Here is a 21,515-nt window from a genome sequence, read left to right on the forward strand (position 1 = left end):
CGGCAATTTGTCCTCATTGCACAATAATGATCAATCTACCAGTTAACTTGTGAAAAGTTGTTTTTTTACATCTGCAAGATTTTTTCGAACACTAAGTGGAACAGAATTTTTATTGTAATAAGCATTTTTTTGTTAGTACTGAAGTGTTTCGTTCTTCTCAATATGTTATTCAACACTGGACAGTTAGGCGACCAACTGTTCATTCATTTACGCATACCTACGACGCTAAACCAAATAAGTGTGAAAAGCAATTTTCTCAACTTGTAGTGTGCCACTGCAAGGTGATTGGCAACAGAGTGGCTCAAGCACGACTTGCAAGAATTCAATATCAAATTTTTTCATCAAAGCTAAGTCAGACAAAATATTTACATCAAACGGCTGTATCGTAGAACCCGAAAATTTACAAAAAAAAGGAGCGAAACATTTAACACAGTCGAAACGGAACGTTCTACCTCATGAAAAAGTGACAAAGCTGAGGACTGATGATAAGTAAGTATAAACTATTTGAAAACCATTAATGTAACGGATACATTACTAATAGATTCTATCATAGCGCATGCTCTAGCAATGCTATACAGTTAGCTTTGGGCTCCTTGAGTTGAGCACCCTCGTAGTTGTGTTTAATATTAAGAAGAGATATTGCATGATTTTACCTAAGAAGGAGCAAAATCCTAGAGCAAAATAAACTATGTTGGTTTTTCTGCCATATTACCAGCCCTTGATGGAGTATATCATTTCCTGGCGTCAAATTCAATATTTCCTTTTAAAATTTCCCATTATTAACTATTAAAAACAAACCGTGACGCATTGCATACAGAAAAAAATTACAATATTATGTACGTTTCGATACGACTGTATTTTGAATCTACTCTATATTTTCGAAAAATTTCCTGTGAGATACAAAATATTCCTCTCGATAGCTAATTTTGTGAATTGCTAATTTTCCGTGCTAGCGTACATTTTCTAGCAATGCCAATAACACCGTGCATGCTCATATATGGAGATATTACACGCACAATAATTATCATATGCGTTAATGGGTATTGCAACTTGAAACCTGGGGCGTCGCTAGCCCGCAAGTTTGGTCATGCTATGTAAATATATCTGCGTACACTCACATAGATGCAATAGAGATATAAAGAAATGAATGATGTTAATGATCATAGCACGACCAACTTTGCGGCCTGACTATGCCATTGATCGAATACAAATAAACCCTAACCCTTATTGAAGCAGTAAGTTTATATGACAAGAGAAGTTTATGCAAAGTTATTGATATAACTTGAAAAAATAATAAAATCCACCTGAAAAACTAGATAAGTTAAAGTACAAGAGCCAAAATTCAGAGTTAACGCATTACGTCACAGATTTACTATCACAAAACGTCAAAGAAAACTGAAAATGAGAGAAAAGGGTGATGTGCTGGAGGTGGGGTGTTGTGATGCAAGCAATTATTTTGAGCTCTCTTTTGTGTGTTTATCATCATTTTTTTATGTATAGTCTCGGGTTCTACCTATATTATGGTCATAGAAACAAAGGAATGTCATTTTGCTTGATATTATGTCTTTTTCTTTCTTAATCTTAAGCGCCAGAGCGTAATGCACTGAATATAGTCCACCTTGACCGGTAAACAAGTGCGAGGAACACTTTGAACGGTAATAAGTGGACGTCGCTAGATTTTTGAGAGAAAGTGTAGAGGGTCACATGAAGTATAATCTTATTCTCTGAGATTATAGTTTTATGTTTTGTATGTTTTACTTTTATGTGGTGCACACCCTTCTTTGGGTAAGGGTAGGCGAAAGTTTTAAGGAGCTGTAGAGGTTTTGAGGATGTGCACATACCCCACTCTCAGTTGAATTGATATCAAAACTGACTAAGTGAATTTCTCTATAGTTACCTAATGTTGATTTTCGTGTTTTCATTTGTGAAGTAGTGTTGGTGAAGTAGTGAGTATCTAATAGAAAACTTAAGTAGAAATTACACTTTTCTAAGACATCGACAAGTACTTTTTATCACGAGACAAGTAAATTGTTCTTGTGCTAAAAATAGATTACTTCATGGTTGGTGAGTGCGTACGATTTTTGTTAACGAGTGCACAAGTGTTTTTCAATCCTTTTTAACGAGTGCATGGTAAAAATCGTCCAAATTAACCAACCATGAAATACATAATCTTTTTATTATACGAGTGTTGAATTTTTAGATTATAGTGAAAGTCATCGCGGAAGTTATAAACACAATTAAACACTTCAAAACAACATCCTAATTTTACCAAAATATACAATGAATCAAATGAATTGTTTGTAGGTTGCAGATACGACGTTTTTCACTAATGAAGAAAATCATATGTCCAATCAGATGCTGGAATATGTTAGGCATATGACTTTTATTTCACCGTTTTTTTACCCATAAATTTCAATACTCGTATAATAATGTATAATAGTTGACAGGACTGTAGGAAAATCTTCATGTTTGCATGATTTACGTTCTTTTAAAATTAATAGTTTTCCACGTAGTATAACTTGCACATATAAATACAATATGACAAGTTTACAGCAGTCTTTAGCTCTCACCTATATTTTAACATTGATAGAAACATTTGAATGATTTGGATTTTTTACTGCGAAATAATCGGAAATACAATCAATACAAATGTTGGCTCATCAGTGTTGAAATGCCAATTCCTTTCTTCTAAAATATTTTATGAAGCTCTTGACTGTTATTAGAATATCAGTATTTTCCAATGTAGCTGTTTGAAATGTTAACGAAATGGTTTTAATACACAACTTTTATTACAGGGATAATGTCTTGCTGACATCCTTGTCAAAACGTCAGACAAACAATGTAGCCAACGCCGACTTACATTCGAAAGTGGTAAGAGAGGTATGTGTGTGTATGTATGTGTGTATGTATGCTGTAAGCAGAAGACTAGTTTTATGTGGACAGTTTCTAAATATCGTTTGCCGTCAGTAAATTGTAATTCCAAGTTGACAATTTTATCTTTTTCGATATTTTATTCGAACGAAATTGAAGTTTGCCCTAATTCTTTCCTTCCATCTTTTTATAAACGATAAACGTTTACTTAGTAGGTGCAAAATTTTACTGGTTTTGCTTTTCTGCTTTCAGACGGAAAACATCACGTCATTAAAGAGACAGTACAGTGATTTGAATCAGGTTTTTGCCGCGGATTCTGTGTCTGAGTTTACAGTCGAAAGAAGCAACAATAAAATCAAACGACAAAAGATTTCAGAACGTGATTGCTCTAGTGTTGCAGACGATGCTGTTTATGATGATGAGGAATATTGCGACGGTAAGTTGATCGAATGTCTGGAAAGTTTAAGTAATGAAATTTATTAAATAATGAAATAATGAAATAGGCTTTATTAAATAATGAAATAGAGACTTTGTCGTGGTGATAAATCTGAAAATCGTTTTAAAGATCGCAAATACCATGGTGAATTGCAAAAGTAATAAGTTAATTCTTCTTACAAGAACTGTTTTAAGTACACAACACTAACCCAATAGTTTCTTTTAAGAAATCTTTTATCATATCAACTTTCTGCGGTTAAAATAGATGTTTTGTCCAGAGGTCCAAAGTTTGGAATTCCCAGTAAATTGAAAAAGAGGACATATTTTCAGTGTTTGAAATGTTTTGGTCACAGTTAGAAAAGTTAGAACCACGTGATATCGAAGCAGTGCCTGGCTTTAAGAGCGAAGTGTCAAGCCTTGTTGATTTCACAGAATTTTCTCTAACGAAAGAACACATGATTGCGCTATCTTGTTTGAAGAAGAAGAATATGGATATTATAATTTTCAAACCAGACAAAGCTTCTGGTGTAATGATTTTAGATATGGATGACTATAATATCAAAATGCTAAACATCTTAAACGACGGCAAAAAATTTTGCGCGCTTGGAAAATTGCCGGATTGCGAAAAAATTTCTTCAATAGAAAGCAGATTACATATACTTCTTTTAAAATTAAGAAAGTCAAATCAAATCAGTGAGACTTTTATAATTTAGTTCGCCCAACCGGTGCAGAGAGACCACGTATGTATGGATTGCCTAAAATCCACAAAGAGGGCGCTCCACTGCGACTAATTCTTGTCATAATTAACACAGTTCATTATGAGTTAACTAAACAACTGTCAGTTGTACTTTCACCTGTTTTAGAGAAGTTCTCAATACACGCTTTAAAAGACTCATTTACTTTTTTTAATCAATTTAAACAACTAGATCTTTCTACTCATCCTAATCTGACATTGGGCTCTTTTGATGTAACCAGTCTTTTTACAAATGTGCCCTTAGAAGAAACCATCGAAATCTGTGTTGACAATCTTTTTCACTCGGACATGGCTGTACCATGGTACGCGCACATGGTACAGGCACACATGTGCTTTAGAGAACTACTGTTAGCGGCCACTAGGGAGTTGAGTTTAGTTTTAATGATATTATGTACAAACAAAGTTATGGGGTGGCTATAGGTTCTCCTCTTGGACCAGTACTTGCTAATGTTTTCGTAGGCTATTATGAGTGTAAGATTTTGCCTCTTCTGGGCCTCCAGAAGTGCTGTTGTTGAAACTTTACGTTGACGACACCTTTTCCCTTTTCGTAACGAGAAAAAATAAACTTTGTGACATAAACTTTGTTCTCTTCACCCTTCGCTAAATGATACGTCTGAACAAGAATCAAATAGTCAGTTAGCATTTTTAGATGTTTTTGTCCATAAACGAAACGGTCAATTCCTAAGGCCTGTTTCAAACGTCGCATTTTACATGAGCCGACTGCATTTAAAACAGAATATAATGAGCAATTTTGTCTAATTTTCGTTTGTTTTAAATGCATTCAACTCATGTAAAATGCGACTTTTGAAACGGGCCTTACTAGCAGTCATCGAAAGGAAACTTTTACGGGTTTGTACACACGCTTTGACTCTTTTTTTTCACTAGGAGAAAAGATTTCTTTAGTAAAGTGTTTGATAAAGCGAACGTTTAGACTATCATTAAAGGAGCTCATTGCATGTGATCTCACCTCAATGAAAAAGATATTTCTTTTAAATGGAAATCCGGAAAAAAGTGCGCGATAAACTTTTCTCATCCACAAAAAAAATGAGCGAGATAGGCTTTTTGGACCAACTAAGTGCCCTGTTTTGATCGAACTTCCATGGATTTGTAAGGTTTCTAATGATATTGAGTGGGAAACTAAGAATATTAAGGAGAATTTGTTTTTCGCGAGGAACGTTATCATTATATTTTCGAAAAAAGCTATTCTACTACCCACAAAGAATCTCTACCGGCGGACTTTGAAGCAATGCGGTTTATGAATATAAATGTGAGTGTGATGCTCGCTATGTAGGTAGAACATCTCAATGGTTAAGTGATAAGATCAAACAGCATGTACCAACTTCAATAAGAAATAGAACGGTTCCCTTAAAACAACCAAAACCTGATTGTAAGAAAAATAAGTTAGTTTCATGTGACTCCATGATATGGAAACATGTCTTGAGTAACTCTCATTGTGCTTATTCTGATTCAGACGACAATATTAGAATCATTAAGAAATGCCTTTCATTGTTTCAGTTACGCGTCATGGAATATGTTTTAATTAAGTTAACTAATCCCATCCTCTGCCGATAAAAGGATTATGGTTTTAATTTATCCTTGTTTTGAGCGTCATCTCTCCTTTTGGAGATGACGACTCTTTCTTGACGTTATAAATATCGATAGATTTTAAATTTTCATTTAGCAGACGTTGACTCCTGAGGAGTAGTCTGCCAAAATACATCTGGTATTTTTGTTTCAAAACAGTTCTGCTAGAACTATGGGATTAGTGTTCTGTGCTTAAAACAGTTCTGTTAAGAACTATTAACTTATTACTTTGCCATTCACCATAGTATTTGCGATCAATAAAACGATTTAAGGCTTTAGTGACAAGCATATATTGCTGTGAAAACTTCGGGGGGTTTACCTTCGGTTCCGGCTCCAGATAAGAAAACTCCGGCACACACCTGCTAATATAGTTTGGCTCCTACTAAAAAAACTACTGCTTCTTATAAAAAGTTCTGGCTTCTGTTGAAACGAGATTCAGCTCCTGTAGAAAGTTTCCATGTCCGAAAATTAAGGATATTTTGAAGTGAACAACTCAATCTGAACGTTTACAAAAACTTCAAAATAGAGCAGCACGTTTAATAGCAAATTTGTCTAATGAATGTAGTCAAGAAACTGCCTTAATTACTTTTGAACTTTTAAAAGAACAATGGTTTAATAGGAAAACAAAAATGAAGTTCAAAACGCTAAATAACACGGGACCAAATCGCCTCCGAGGCTTATTTTCTTTCAAAAATGAACTTTTAAACTATAATCTTCGTGGGAGACGCAACTTAATTCGTTTGCCTAGATCCCGTACTAATAATGTGATAAAAAGTTTAATGTTTGATGGAGCTGCCCTATGGAACTCTTTGCCCACTAACTTGAGATTGTAAAGCGCGTTTCTCTTTTGAAAAAAATCGCTACTCGTCGGTTGTAAATATCGTTCTAAGTTTTTAAATATCTGCTCTTCAAGTCTTGTATGTCAATCTTTTATAGTTTTAGTATGTACATCATCCTATGTTTCAGTTACACCTGCAAATTTCTGTATTTTACATTTTACACGTCTATCGTGGAAACCAGCTTTTGCTGACGATACAGGCGTGGGTAAATAAAGTTATCATGAGATGGCTTGACGTTGGCGATCAAGCGGCCCTTATAATTAATGCTGTTGATATTTTATTATTAATTAATGCAATTATGAGTTCTCTAAGAATAGATATTATATTTCTTAAACCTACATGCATTCTCCATATCAAGATTTGGTCCGTCCAATCCATGAACATGGCTGGTCAATGACCATTGCCCGACGCTTATTTGGGAATCCTTTAAAGATCTTCCACAATTTTAAATATGTAGGACGATTAAACAGTTATGGTTTCCTATGTACGAAAACCATCATCAAAAACAGATGGTTGAAGATCGTTATGAAATTATTTTAATTTTTGTCAGATTCACGAAGATGTGATTGTTCTTGCCTTTCCGTTTTTCTTTTATTAAAAGTCTTAAAAATGTTTGTAAAAATCATGGCATGCATATATTCTTTAAAACTTAATTTTGTGTGCCAACCTATAGAAACTTTGTACTTGTGTTATTTACATCATAATCCAAGCAAATGAAGGAATTATTGTATTGTTCAAATCTACTACATGACTTTTTGCTTTGTGGTAAAACGGTTATATTGCTTATTTTCATCTAACGCTGTATATTGTTTGTGTTCTTTGTTACGTGTTGTTGAATTCCAACCAATTTGTCAAATGTGCGTACGTTGCTGGATATTCGGCGCTCCTATTCCTGTTTCGGTTTTATGGTATCCTATATATTGTCGAGACTTGAATTGTGAAACATTCCATTATATATGCAACTCGAATGTTGTATGTTAAAGAATTCTGTCAAGTCTTTAGGGATGTAGATTTGATGTAAGGTAATGTTATGGTGCTCATATTGTAGCTTAATTGGTCGGTCGATTTAATTTTATTAACTATAAAAAAGTTTTTCTTACTGAAAACTCTCTTTTAGAAGATATATAGCGACGTAGCTCGATTGGAGGAATATTTTGAACTACGAAGGCAGTCTAGAAGGCGGTCTGTGTGAGTTGTTTTCAATTGCTTAGTTTTTGCCATTCCTTACTATAATACAATCAAGAAAGGGAAGTTTACCATCTTTTTCTACTTCATTATGAATCCGGTGTGGGAGATTTGTTTCTTTAAATGATCTAGTGAATCACAGTTTCTACCCCCCCTAAATTTAGGGGGTCTTGAAATTTTCAAAAATGCCTTCTAGGGTGGGTCGAAAAATTTTGAATTTCTAGGGTGGGTTATAAACTAGGGGTGGGTATGTCTATGTAGGGTGGGTTCCGAGATTTTCCCTATTAGAAAAATTAAAAAATAGATGAAATGCATCTATGATAAAAAAGTTAATAACTTCAAAGTTCAACATCACTCAATTTTTGCCCCCATGTTATTGCAGCATCTATCTTCACATTACCCTATAAGGGACCAAAAATGTCTCCCTAATTTGACACAATGTTATTGCATCAGCCATTGATTATATGAAGATATTTGGCGAGTTTGGTGAACTTGCTTGATTGACAATATTAGTGAATACATAGACTTTATCAGTGTTGTATATAGTATGCATAGAGAGACCATAAATAAGTCTAAAATCAGCTTTCCCGTAGAAAAGATAATTCAGAATTATCTTTTTGTCTCGATGGACGCCATCATCATCCGAAACTATTGCTGCACTATGAGTCATTGGAAAGTACTTTCATTATCTTGAAAGAGTGTTAAGAATTAATAAAAAGTTTGAGTCAGACCATAATTACGTCTTTGGCTAATGCAAACTCAGCTCTATAGACCAATCAGCGCACGCGTTTCATTGTGTTTATTTTGTAAATGGCTTTGATGTTTTTTACTCAGTTCATCTACATAATTTGCATATGTACTTTTCTCTTTTAGCATTCAATAATTCAAACTTTCGTATATTTAATATGTCTTTCTTACAGTTCTGATTCCTTATAGTGAAATCAAGTGTTTATTGAAAACAACAAAAATAAACCGCCTACTGGACAATTCATCGTATAACCCTTTCTGCATAAATCCAAAACTGTAACAACTTTGTTGGAAAGAGCCAGATTTTTTAGCTGCTCAAAAGAATCCTTCAATCATTGGTTATATCTTGCCTGAAACAAGTTTTCAATAACTACAACAAGAAGAGCATATTTGTGAAAAGTTTGCTAAGAAAACTCGCCAACCAGTCATTGCTAGCACACGACCACCGGGAATAAAAGAAGAAAACAAAAACAGTACCATCATAAATCCTAGAAAGTTGCAAGAAACACACAACATCCTTCAAACACACAACATCCTTCAAACATACAACATCCTTCAAACACACTACATCCTTCAAACATACAACATCCTTCAAACATACAACATCCTTCAAACACACAACATCCTTCAAACATACAACATCCTTCAAACATACAACATCCTTCAAACACACAACATCCTTCAAACATACAACATCCTTCAAACATACAACATCCTTCAAACACACAACATCCTTCAAACATACAACATCCTTCAAACATACAACATCCTTCAAACATACAACATTCTTCAAACATACAACATCCTTTAAACATACAACATCTGAGTCGCACACAAACCCACAAGCACCTTGTGTACTGCCTTGACATGATTTAAGGATCCAACAGACGATAGAAGTGGTGTACGAAGTTAAATGTGCCAAATATTCAGCAACGTACATTTGACAAACTGATAGATATTTAACAACATGTATAAAAGAACACAGACATTGCATAGCGATAGGTGATAAAACAAGCAATATATAGCTGTTCACCCCAAAGAAACAAATTATGTAGTAGATTTGAACATTGCTAATGTTTGGATTTTGATGCAAATTCCATAACTTAGAATGTTTCTAGAAAGTTGGCACACTCTGAATGTTTTTCGTTATTTTCTGCTAACATATTTAAGACTTTAGTTAAAAAAAAACCAAAACGTGCGCAGCGCAACGTGATACACAAGGACAATCAAGTCTTCGAGCATCTGAAGAAAATTAAAATGACTTTAAAACCGTTTTCAATGCCTTTAATAATAGTTTTCGTATGGGAAACGTTTGTAAGCATACGTAGCTATGTGTAAGATCTTTGGATAAATCAATGTAGATATCAATTCGAAGAGAATAGTTATTTGAAGAAATAAGTCTTCTTATGCTGGTGATCATCATTTCGCGTAAATTTACTTATAGACGAAACGAAATGACATGATTTTGCTGATTACAACTTTTATACAGCGTCATTCGCAATTTGTAGCTATGTTTTAATTTTGTGTTGCAATGGTATTTCTCTTGTGGCGAAAGCTAGTTTAGAAATTTGTGATACTCCGTTTTATTAAAATCGTTTGTAATTTATTTGAAAAACATTATAGGAAATCTCTTTAACTGTGATGATGAGCTCTTTTTTGCTTCATGTGAAAGCAATGACGGAATGTGCAGCGACGAAGGAGAAATTGATGAGTTACCTTGTGAGCACGTGCAGGTAAGTGGTTTTGAAACTTACATAAATGATGTCTACGTTGATGAATTATGGTTAATGAAGTTTAATGACATTATTATGAAAATCATTATTTTGTATAACTGGCGTTAACCAATGCTGTTTTAAATATCTTTGTAAGTCACTAGAAACGAGTATTTGTTAACTTTGTTAAGTCTTGTTTTATGCAGAAATGCGCACTCGCAATTTCACGTGCCTTTTGTTTAATGGATTAAGTTTTACTAACTATTGGAAACATTGAGTTCTATTATAACTGGAGCGGCTATCTCAAGCGCGGCCTCAGATATATGATGACGCCAAAAATGGCGGATTTCGTCCTTTGCCGAAATTAACCGCTTTTCCGAAAATTTTACAATTCCCAATCCCTCCGAGGAAAGATGAGGAAAATGTATGTGTGTATTTAGGATTCGCCAAGCAATTTCTTGATGAAAATCAAGGTAAAGCCTTAAATTTATAACAGCGAGTCAACTGTGGTTGTCAGTTATCTTCTCCTACGAGGATGCATTTATAACTATCGACGAAAGAGCTATATATCGGCTACATGTGTGAATACAGATGTGCGTCGTTTTCTTACCAGCGTCAAACTTGTTTGATCGATTAAACTCTTTAGTCTATACAAAAAAGTATATCATAGTTCATCTCCACGGTTCACAAGAGAGAAGTTAGCTTATTTGTTATCATTGCTATTTTGCTTCTTTTCATGCAATGGGCAATGGCTTTTTTCGCCACAATTGTAGGATTTTTTCTTGTTTCTCTAAAAAAGTAAATATTAAATCTCTAGATATTTACGGATTTTCTGTAATTGAGTTTCATATTAAATTTCAAAAAGACTCAAGTCTGCATAGGTTTGGTAAATGAAAACAACAATATTGTATAGAATTACTTTATGTAACCTTTTTGTGATGTTTTGAAGTGCAACTGCATCAAATACTTGTAAAGTTGTAGCACATTTTGATTTTGTTGTATTGATATATGAATTGGGCAAAATGCAAATAATCATCAAAACACTTATGCTTCCAGTGGTGTTTATAATTCATTTGTAGTTTTAATACTTCTACCCTTCTTTTTCACTTTGTTTTGTTTTCCCTATATTTGCAATATAAGTGCACAATTTGAATGATCAACACAGCTTTCACCTCAATAATAAATTTCATAAGCAGTTGGTAGTGCATTTTGTTCTCTGAGTATCCACATCTGGTGTTTTGTTCATACAAGAATGATGAAGTGCAAGTAGATATGTCATAGCAAGGCAATATAACCAAATGAATTAAATACCTTTAGTGTACTTTTGTGCTAGAAGCTTAAAAGCTTTTTAGAAATTTTAAAGTTATTGGATTATATTAACCATATATCATCAATCTCATGAAAAGAAATAAGAAGCAAAAATTGTAAAACGATTTGAAAAGTGAAGAAACTTTTCTTTAAAAAGCAGCAATTATTGCTTATGATAAATCTCCATTCTGTACTCTAATATGTAAATAAGCTCAAATTGTTTCTTAAAGTGAAAACTGTAATAATGAAGAAATATACAGTACAGTATCTTTAAAGGTTTCATCACTGAATCTTTAATGCTTCAGTATAGTGCATTAGATATTAGTAACATTCAAACAACACTCAACTAAAATGTTTTAATAAAGATATGACATGATTTAAACATTAAGTTACATAAAACCCTATGGCTTATGCAGTTTGAAGCTTCACATCTGCATCGAGTCATCATCAATCTCAGTACAAATGTTTACATAGACACAAACTTTATGGCCTTCCCATTTTATATGTTGTGAATTGACATTTAATTAAGCATCAAACACGCACAACCTTCTTGCCATCTTTTTTGGTTCATGAGCTTTAACTTCAAAGCATTCAAGGCACCATTAGTGAATCCATTGTCTCCATCCATAGAAATTGACCATGATCAAATTAAATAACTCTGGATAGGAAGATAATAAATCAATTACCTTTACAGCATTATCATTTTTTTAAGACTGCCTGGTCAATAACATCTTCCAGTCATTCTTGATCTTCCTGCATGTTGTCAGCAATAGAACATAACAAGCTCTGCTCCAAATCATGGGTACTGTTTGGGTTGATCATTTCTTTTTGATACTTACTTACAGAGCAAAATGTGCAGGGTCTTTTTTGCTTTAGGGAAACTATTTTGCAAATAGATGGGTAAATTTACGATTTCATGCATTAACAAATGACAGAAAAGTATGCAGAATTTTATAAACAAAAACAGGAAAACATCACTATATTTGGCGTTCAAGTCAGTCTTAAAAAATACGATGTTTAATGTGTATTTTATGGCTTTTCAAGTGCATGTATAATTGCTTTTCAATCGTCGACGGACTAACAAAACAAGCAACTATCTCACCTGTGATAAGCGATATGTTACTTTTTGTAGAAACTACGACATCCAACCGTTTGAAGTGTTGGCATTATAAATGAAATGCCAAAATATGATCACAAGATATCGTCACAGAATATGGAACTAACGATATCCATATTCTGTGATATCGTGTTTGTTTTTGAAAAATTCTTTATAATTTACTATAGACACCAAGGGGAGGTCGAGTATAATTTTTTCTGCAAAGCGATCATTTCAGCGGAAATACGTCCGTTGGCGCAATTTTTTTGGCTTCCTCGTCCCAGTACAGTTAGCCGCTCCAGTTATTATAGAACTCAATGGTTGGAAATCGCAATACCTTATCTAGGAAATTTCATTCGATGATTAATTTGCAAAATAGAAGTCACGTCACAATTAGAATCACATTTCTGTTCGTACCAAGACCATTGAGTTCTATAATAACTGGAGCGGCTATGTGGACTGGGACCTGACGCCAAAAAAATGGCGGCCAATAGACCTATTTCCGCTGAAACGATCGCTTTGCAGAAAAATTATATTCTCGACCTCCCCCTGATGTCTATAGCTAATTATACAGCATTTTTCAAAAACAAACACGATATCTTTCTTTGACATTTCTTTTAAAATACAAACACTTCAATCGTTCAATTGTTGAATATCGTAATGTCCACAAAAAGGAACATGTCGCTTTCACAGGTGAGATATTTGTTTTGTTTGTTCATCAAAAATTGGAAAGCAATTGAACTTGAAGCCTGAGCGATAAAATCCGTTGATGTTTTCCTATTTTTGTGTTTAGATATCAACATACTTTTCCACTTATTTGTTAATGTGTGAAACCGTAAGTCTGTTTGCAAAATAGTTTCCCTGACGCGAAAAAAGGATTCTGCTCTTTTTACTCAGTGGGCAGATACTATGAAGAAACGATCACCCCCAAAGAGTACCCATAAAGCAGAGCAGAGTTTGTTCTAATCAATTTGCTGACAACATGAAGACATGATCGGATAGCAAAATGTATCTGGAATATGCTGCAATACCAGTACCAACACTATTTCATAGATCACTATCTGAAGACAATTGGAAGATGTTATTGACCAGACAGAGTCTAACTGCAAAATTATTAGGCTGAATACAAACAAAAGTAAATGATTACTGGTATTAAGTATGGGTATAAAATTTATTATTGAGGTGAAAGCTGTATTAGTCAATCAAATTTTGAACTCACATGGCTAACACATAAAAAAGAGAAAGAGAAGAGAAGTATTAAATTCACAATTGTGTATTTATGTATTCAAGTATTATAAACACTATTGTAATTTAAGTGTTTTAATTATTTGCATTTTTGCCATTTCACAAACATTACTACGAAATCAAATATGCTACGACTTGACAAGTATTTGATGCAGTTCAGAAGACCACAAAATCTCAAGGGTTCTCATGATTTGTATACAATATATTTTTTTCATTATTCATTTACGAAACGCGATATGCATGTACAAAACAAATCCTACAATTGTTGCGAAAAGGCCATCACATGAAAGAAAGCAAAAATAAATGAGAATAAATGAGCTAACATTTCTCTCGTGATCCGTTGAGATAAAATTTGATATATTTTGTTTCGTTTAGACTACAAACTTTGATCGAGCCAATCATTAAACGACAGTTACGACGAGCACATCTGCATTCATATGTGGCCAACAAAAAGATCGTTCGTCAATAGTTAAAAAAAGGCATCCGTCGTAGAAGCCGAAAACTGGCAACCACAGTAGACTCGCTTTTATGAAATATATGTTTTTACTGTGATTTTCATCTTAAAATTGCTTGCCAAATATGCGAAAAACACATATACTTTTTCCTCATTCTTTCTCAAGGGGGAGAGAGAGCTAGTGAGATTTTCGGAAAAGCAGTCAATTTCGGTAATTCTCAGCGGTAATGTAACAAATCCTCCATTTTTTGGCGTCAACCGCTAATTAAAGCTGCGCTTGAGATAGCCGCTCCAGTTATTATAGAACTCAATGACCAAGACCCGACATACATCATAAAATTTATTCAAATCCAACAAACTTCTCAGACCCTCTCTTGTATTGAATATGTTTTGACCACTTTCTTGTTTCTACTGCTTTGCATGGCAGTCTTGTGTATCTTTGTGAGTTGAAGTTAAATCCTAGATAATATTTCATTTTTAGGCTGAGTGTGACTTTAATGTTCCAAGTCCAGGATCTCCAGTATATCTTTCGCCTAAACGTTCAACCGTAGCGACATTTGATGATTGCAGTAGGTAGGTTCTTTAAAAAGGACTTACTAAATTGGGTATCCCACTCTACCTCTATGTGTGTATGCTGTTGTACCATAGAGAACAGTGAATACATTTGTCATGGCTATCCAACATTTTTACTTTTTTTGTTTTTTTACAAAACCTTTCCTGCCATCTGATTGGCTGCAACAGCGTGCGGTTTTTTACGATATCTTTATCGTGGTCCGGATTCCTCTGTATATTTGACCAACTACCCGCTACCGTTGAGGTTTACCGTTTCGGAAATATTTGAATGTAGGTGGGGGTGGTGCTTTTGTTTTATGCAATTTGCATTGTCATGAGCTAAATTTCATTTTTGGTTAAAATTTTGTCAATAAAAAGGCATGTTCATGATGGATGCTCACCTAAAAATATAGCATTGAGCAATAAACATCACTTTTTTGTATTGCGGTACATCCCCATCGCAAGAAGAGCCTCTTGACGTTAAAACCTGAACCGCAAACTGCAAAGCTATGATCACGTGACTTTTTGCGGTTTGCCTTTTGTAGTTGACGCCAAACTAAAACTCTCTAATGACTCAGAAAGGAACTAAACCGCTTTAGTAAATATTTACTCAATTATTTAAAATAAATTTTATATTTTTTACTATAGTTTATAATTTTTACTTTAGTTTTTCATAACTTCTTTCGAATGAGAGGGAAGAAATTTACGATCGGAGGGACATATTTTTTAGGAAATGTGACCCGGAGGAGGACAAGTTTCCTAGGTAATTTGGCCCGATAGGGATAAAAATTTTTGTGGGGAGAAAATTTCCAGTGACTTCGCCATTGTTGAATTTGTCAAAGAAATCTAATACGATTGTTGTCTAATGTAAGAAAAAATAAATACGTTATTTACTGTTTAGGTCGGTCTGGATGGAAAAATGTTTCCCCTCGTTCTCAAAAATATTTTTCTATCCGGACCTCCTAGCCGGTAAATTACTTATATTTAATTTATCATGAATGTAACTTCCATGTACAATGCACAATGCATCATGAATTTGACTACGATTGCAAATAAAGATAGACATCTTAAAAATAAAACAAATGGTTTGCATTATAAAATGTAGTAACTTTATGCGTTGTCCGCTCCGTATTTATGAAAATTTATAGTGCCATGCAAGTATTCATTGAAAGAATAAAAACATTTAATTACATTTTTTACAAATCTGTTTTACATTACTTCTGTGGTGCTAAAGTATTCTACTTCTTTTTGATATTGTTTAGTGTGCCATTAATAGAAAATGACGATCTCCTGTTGAAAAACGCGAAAGCAAAATCGTTTCATCATTTGAAGGCATGTATTTAAATTTCGTTTTAGGTTGTGCTCACCACTGAGATCTTATGTTGTTTATGATTTCTTATATGCCGGTCTAGTTTTTGCACCAGGAAAAGTTATTTCAAATCTTTATATATCGCTTAGTCAACGTCTTGCTTTAAAAGTTAAACTGATGTTTAATTTCTATTTTTTGTGTTCCAGTCCAACATATTCCCCAAAAATGTGAACTGAAGTTTAAAATTCTAGCTTTTGTATACTATAGTAAAATGTCAGCATTCTGAATGCGAACTGATGTTATACGTGTATAAAATGTCTTCATCGCGAGTGTGAACTGGTGAAGAAACTTTTGCAAACTAAAACACTTTTACAAATAGTTGAAGTACTTATATTTGCATGTTCCTTATGAGAGACGTCTTTTCTTAAGAAGAAAATCCTTGTTGAAGATGCGTCACAATCCACTTCAAACGACGACCCTTTAAGCTTTCCTGAATTCACTCCGAGTGAAAGCAGTTCTTCGATGAATTCTTTAAATGATGTCCAATCGAAGCTTGTCAAATTTTCGAATGATTACGTGTCTGTTCTGGAAGAAATCGCTGACATATTAAAATCTCTTGATGATGATTTGATGGAAAATGTTTTGGGACGTGATAAATATGATTTATACAAGAAAAAACAAGTCGAAAGGTTTTCGTTATTTTCTTATGAATTTTGGCTGTTATTTCGTCATGTTTTCATGGCTCGGTAATAAATAAGGGGGAAGGGCAAAATCCACCGTGGTTTAGCCAGCCTGCAAGTTTGTTCATGCTATGGAAATTTTTCATCACTTGTTCACTCGCTGTAAAAACAATAAGAAATGAATATAATGCTAATGATGAAAAATTTACGTAGCATAAAGAAATTTGCGGTTGCTTCGCCAGAGGCCTATATTGATATAAGAGTTGGGAGACGTATTATTTTCTTCATTTCGTATACAAGATAAATATATTTAAAATGATTTTATGTTGCGTTTTAATAGTGCCAATCAAAGCGATGATGAATAGAAATCTACTTGTGGCAAAACAGTATTAAAAGCCTATAAATTATATCCAATGCATTAAATATATTCTTTTCTATCATAACATCTATATAAACAACTGAATTTTAAAGATAGCGATCACTGTCTTTTCTTGAATAAGAAAACACAACAGAAAATTTGGCTTTCCACCATTTAATGCTGTATATTTGCTGGCGTTTGTACAAAAATGGCTGAAGCTTAGCAATTTTACTTCCAGTGTCCCAACTCTTTCGTATGTAGGGCTCTGGGCTACGCCACTGAAAGTCTGTTAAAAATCATTTAAAAATTAAGAAACAACAGATGTTTATTGTTTGCACAAGGTTATGCCAATCGAAGAGACCTTTGGGAGAACGCGAGACCAGATCAGATCGGTGGGAGCCCGATAAGGCAATGCAAACAGAAAAAACATCTTTCAGCTCTTTTATAGAAATACAATAAAGCGAAAAAAAGAAATTTTGAACAAATTCTTTAATTTGTCTTTAACATGTATTTATAATTGATTTGCAAATTCTCTTTGATTGACTTAATTGATTCAGCTCAGTTCGGTTTGCACACTCTAATGTCAGCTACATACAATAAACGTACGCGTTTTGTTGTTGTTATTTTATCATTACGTAATTGAATTTTATGAATAAACCATCCTTGATTTTATATTTCATGGTAACACGTTAGTAATTTACAAAATAATAGAATATTAGGTTTTGGTTTACGAACGTATCGAAGAAACTCTAATAAGTTATATTTATATTCTTCTTTTCTAGGAATCGATTGAAAGCGGAGAAGAGACGACTTTTTGTGATGATGACGAATTCATCCAACACCGAGAAACAAAGCCATATGGCGAAAAAAAGCGGTAATTTCAGTGTCATTAGAACAAATTGATTTTCATTTCCCGACACGCCTCTCTTTTATGTAAGTCTCGTAGCCAGAATGTCTTCTTGGCATCGATGAGGGACAGGAGAAGGTCCCCTTGAAAGTTTACTGTGTCGTCCCCCTGTGACCTAAGAACGCAGTAATTAAATTCAGTGTCTGTTTCCACATTTTTATATTGCACCCGCCTGAAAATTTCTGGCGTCGTTACTGCGTGTCTGTGACTAACTTTTGTTTTGAATTGCATGATGATTTGAAGAAAATATGCCCTCACCCACTGGCGAAGCTACCCGATCTTTATGCCTGTATTTCGAAAGCTCACTCATAATTACCCAGCGGACATAAAAATTGCACTCTCTTTAAACAATGGAAGTATCATTTCTTATCAATGGCAAGATTTTTTGATAGAATATTTGAAGTGTAAGCAATCAGTAGAGTAAAATTTCTGTCTTCATATAATTATGAGATAAATTGCCTTAGCTAGTGAGACAAATCACGTTTGTAAGAAATCAGTAGGATTTCTGAATAAATGAATAGACACCCCCACCCCCAAGCTATAGCTACGACTCTGATGAGGTTATTTCAAAACATTCGCTCATTGTGTGTGAGTGTGAGTGAGGTTTTAGAATACGGGTGCTACTCCAAAGTTTCAGCAATGTTATTATTAATTTCTTCAGAAAGTAAATTCCGTTTATTGTTTTTCCATTGTTTTAATGCAAAAATATTGTTATATTTTGGGAGTAAAAAAGGGGCTTTCTTTGTACTACTTTCACTTTTCCTTTATATAGAAGCGATCAACATGGAGTGTTCACATATTACATTTAACTTGTCACATTCGTTGATCGTAATGAGTTATACGTTGGTCACGAAAGTCTATTATGACAGCAAACAAACCTAATGAATTTTACTCAGTTGTTCAAAAAGTATTTCAAAGTTGCTATTAGCGCTTAACGACCATTTCCATTTCCAAATCATTTCATTATTTAGGGCTCATCTCAACAACAAACCCATCAACGCCATATCCTAGATTGCCTCTGCCATCCTCCTGTGCAGGCACAAAAGTTAGTGACACCGTGGAAGGGAAAGGGAATTCTCTCCCTGACGATGGATACAGAAGTAAGCCTGCAATGTTTTTAAATGTTTATTGAGTGAATAAATAGATCGAACAATGAAACAACCACTGAAAATAATGCTGGATGATTCTGTTTGGCCGGCATTGGAGACGGGGAACTGAAAAATCAATTACTGAAACTTGAGTCATTATTCTGGTATTTAAAAATTTGCTGCTGAATTGGTATTTATTATACGTACAGCTCGGCTCGCGTTTTTCTTTCCATTTCACACATGATGTTCTCTGCAGTTGTTAGAAACCGTAGCCGCGAACATACCATGATGGTATTTGTTTATTACACCAGTCATAAGTATAAGTATTGAGATTATATTCAATCTGATTGAAAGTCGTGATTCAAACTTAACGGCATTTATTGTTTGTCTTGTTTGCGAAACTAGTTTTTGAAAATAGGTATTTTTTTCAAACTTAAAAGCTCATTTTCGTTCATCTCTAAACTTCTATGTCTCTTGTGCTGTGTTCGCCTGTTTCAAAATGAATTGGAGAAGAGGACTGGCGCCCAATTTCAAAGCTACGTTGATTTTTTTGTTGGTGCCACGTGAAAAATTGTCATCGTGCAATTAGGTTTTGCATGATATCATGCAGGGAAGTGAGTTGGGTCAATTCAACCATCTGATTTTGGATATGTAATAAATTCTTTAAACGTAAGGTTGTGCGAACCCTTGCTATTACGGACACTAATTCACGGTCTTTAGTTTGTCCGATATAACGAGAGTCGACGCCTTTCATTTGACGTCGAAATGTATACATTTTTCTTTCTTGTTTTAATGCAGAGTTCTTTTCATTGATTCTTTTGTTATATATTGTTATATATAACGGCGAATACTATTAGAATCTTGCATGTCAGTGGAGAATTTCTGACGTTTTCACTTTTTATTTTTAACTATAACTACAACCTTTTCCAGGATTAATTTGTCGTTAAGACTTTGGTTTTTACTTGTAAAATTACTCTATCATATTGAACTTTTGCCCTCAGGTGAATTCAAAAGAAAAGATTATGCTTTCAGTGAGCTCATGAACTCGGCTTTACGTCAATCATTTGGCTTGAAATCTTTCCGATCAAACCAGCAAGAGGCAATTACTGCTGCTTTGTTAAATAAAGATTGTTTCATACTCATGCCAACGGGTGGAGGCAAGAGCCTTTGCTACCAGCTTCCTGCTATCATATCTGCCGGTTTGACAATTGTGGTCTCTCCTTTAAAGTCTTTGATTCAGGATCAAGTGATGAAACTTGTGTCAAATCATGTAAGCATGCAAAGTCAGGAGGTTATTAATGTGTGTGATGATATACCTTGAGATTTTTGTCCACTGTGATTGATTCATTGCGGTGAAGTTTATCTGTAAATTGCACTGCGAAAATGTGTAATTGCACTGTTAAAAAAATGTAATTGCACTGTGGAAAAGTGTAATGGCGCTGTAAATACTGTAACCTGATTGGCTAAAAAGCGGTGAAAGCCAACAAACTTTCCTATTCAAAAAATACATGGCGGCAGTTGTAAGTATAGAAATTTTCAACATTTGAAATCGTTTGAAATTCAAGAATTACAAAAGATTGCAAAGAATAAAAACAAAACAACAAGTACTGTTAGGCTGCGTTACGTGGCTTTCTGATTTTTATCTTTTGGAAATTTAGCAAAACATTAACTGTATGGCATCGCTTCATTAAGGTGTGGGCAGGTTGATGGCTTCATAAAATATTTTAACGAGTACGTGTCTAGCATTCTCTGATACAGTTGCAAGTGCATTTCCAGCTAGTTATTCGACTGATACATCAAAAGCCAACATTTGTATATAGTAATCTTTTTCTATGGCGTCCAAAAGTAGTTCTAATATTCACAAGGAAACGTTGAGTTACTTTAGGTTGTGACTAGTCAATGCAAACGTCCCTTTTTACTTGCAGTATTTGATAAGTAATTTCATCTGTTATAGATTCCTGCTAAGCAGATGACTGGTGAAACATCGGACAGGATTGTGGGCATTATTTATCGTGATTTACAAAGCGCTGAACCACAAACCAAACTCCTCTATGTTACTCCAGAAAAACTTAGTGCTAGCGACAAACTTATCTCGACTTTGCAGAATCTTTATCAACGTAAGCGATTGTGTAGATTTGTCATTGACGAAGCTCATTGTGTCAGTCAATGGGGCCACGATTTTCGTCCCGACTACAAGAAACTCTCAGCTTTAAAAGAAAAGTATCCACAAGTTCCCATCATGGCACTGACTGCCACAGCTACACCGAGGGTTCGCAAAGATATTGTGACGCAATTGCGATTGAATGACTGCATGTGGTAAGTTGAATGCAATTTCTTTGGTAACTGGTAAGTGACGTCTTTAAATTCAGTGTTTGTAATGTAGCTGCAGGA

At 34.3% G+C, this 21,515-nt stretch overlaps 1 protein-coding gene across 4 annotated transcripts in view; it reads left to right on the plus strand.

Moving 5' to 3' along the window:
- The window catches only part of LOC124453248 (Bloom syndrome protein-like), a 38,444-nt gene that overhangs the window by 1,882 nt on the left and 15,047 nt on the right, over positions 1 to 21,515 (plus strand). For 3 of the 4 annotated variants that reach the window (XM_047004034.1, XM_047004046.1, XM_047004040.1), the window contains 11 exons: positions 268 to 489; positions 2,796 to 2,880; positions 3,124 to 3,307; positions 10,039 to 10,148; positions 14,712 to 14,803; positions 16,045 to 16,114; positions 16,521 to 16,780; positions 17,912 to 18,003; positions 19,008 to 19,136; positions 20,126 to 20,394; positions 21,079 to 21,440. In XM_047004034.1, the coding sequence (XP_046859990.1) occupies positions 268 to 489; positions 2,796 to 2,880; positions 3,124 to 3,307; positions 10,039 to 10,148; positions 14,712 to 14,803; positions 16,045 to 16,114; positions 16,521 to 16,780; positions 17,912 to 18,003; positions 19,008 to 19,136; positions 20,126 to 20,394; positions 21,079 to 21,440 (1,875 nt within the window). The remainder of the gene's footprint in view (positions 1 to 267; positions 490 to 2,795; positions 2,881 to 3,123; positions 3,308 to 10,038; positions 10,149 to 14,711; positions 14,804 to 16,044; positions 16,115 to 16,520; positions 16,781 to 17,911; positions 18,004 to 19,007; positions 19,137 to 20,125; positions 20,395 to 21,078; positions 21,441 to 21,515) is intronic. The other variant, XM_047004025.1, reaches the window with a different exon arrangement.

Source organism: Xenia sp. Carnegie-2017, unplaced genomic scaffold (assembly GCF_021976095.1).
Source record: "Xenia sp. Carnegie-2017 unplaced genomic scaffold, XeniaSp_v1 HiC_scaffold_13, whole genome shotgun sequence".
NCBI lineage: Eukaryota > Metazoa > Cnidaria > Anthozoa > Malacalcyonacea > Xeniidae > Xenia > Xenia sp. Carnegie-2017.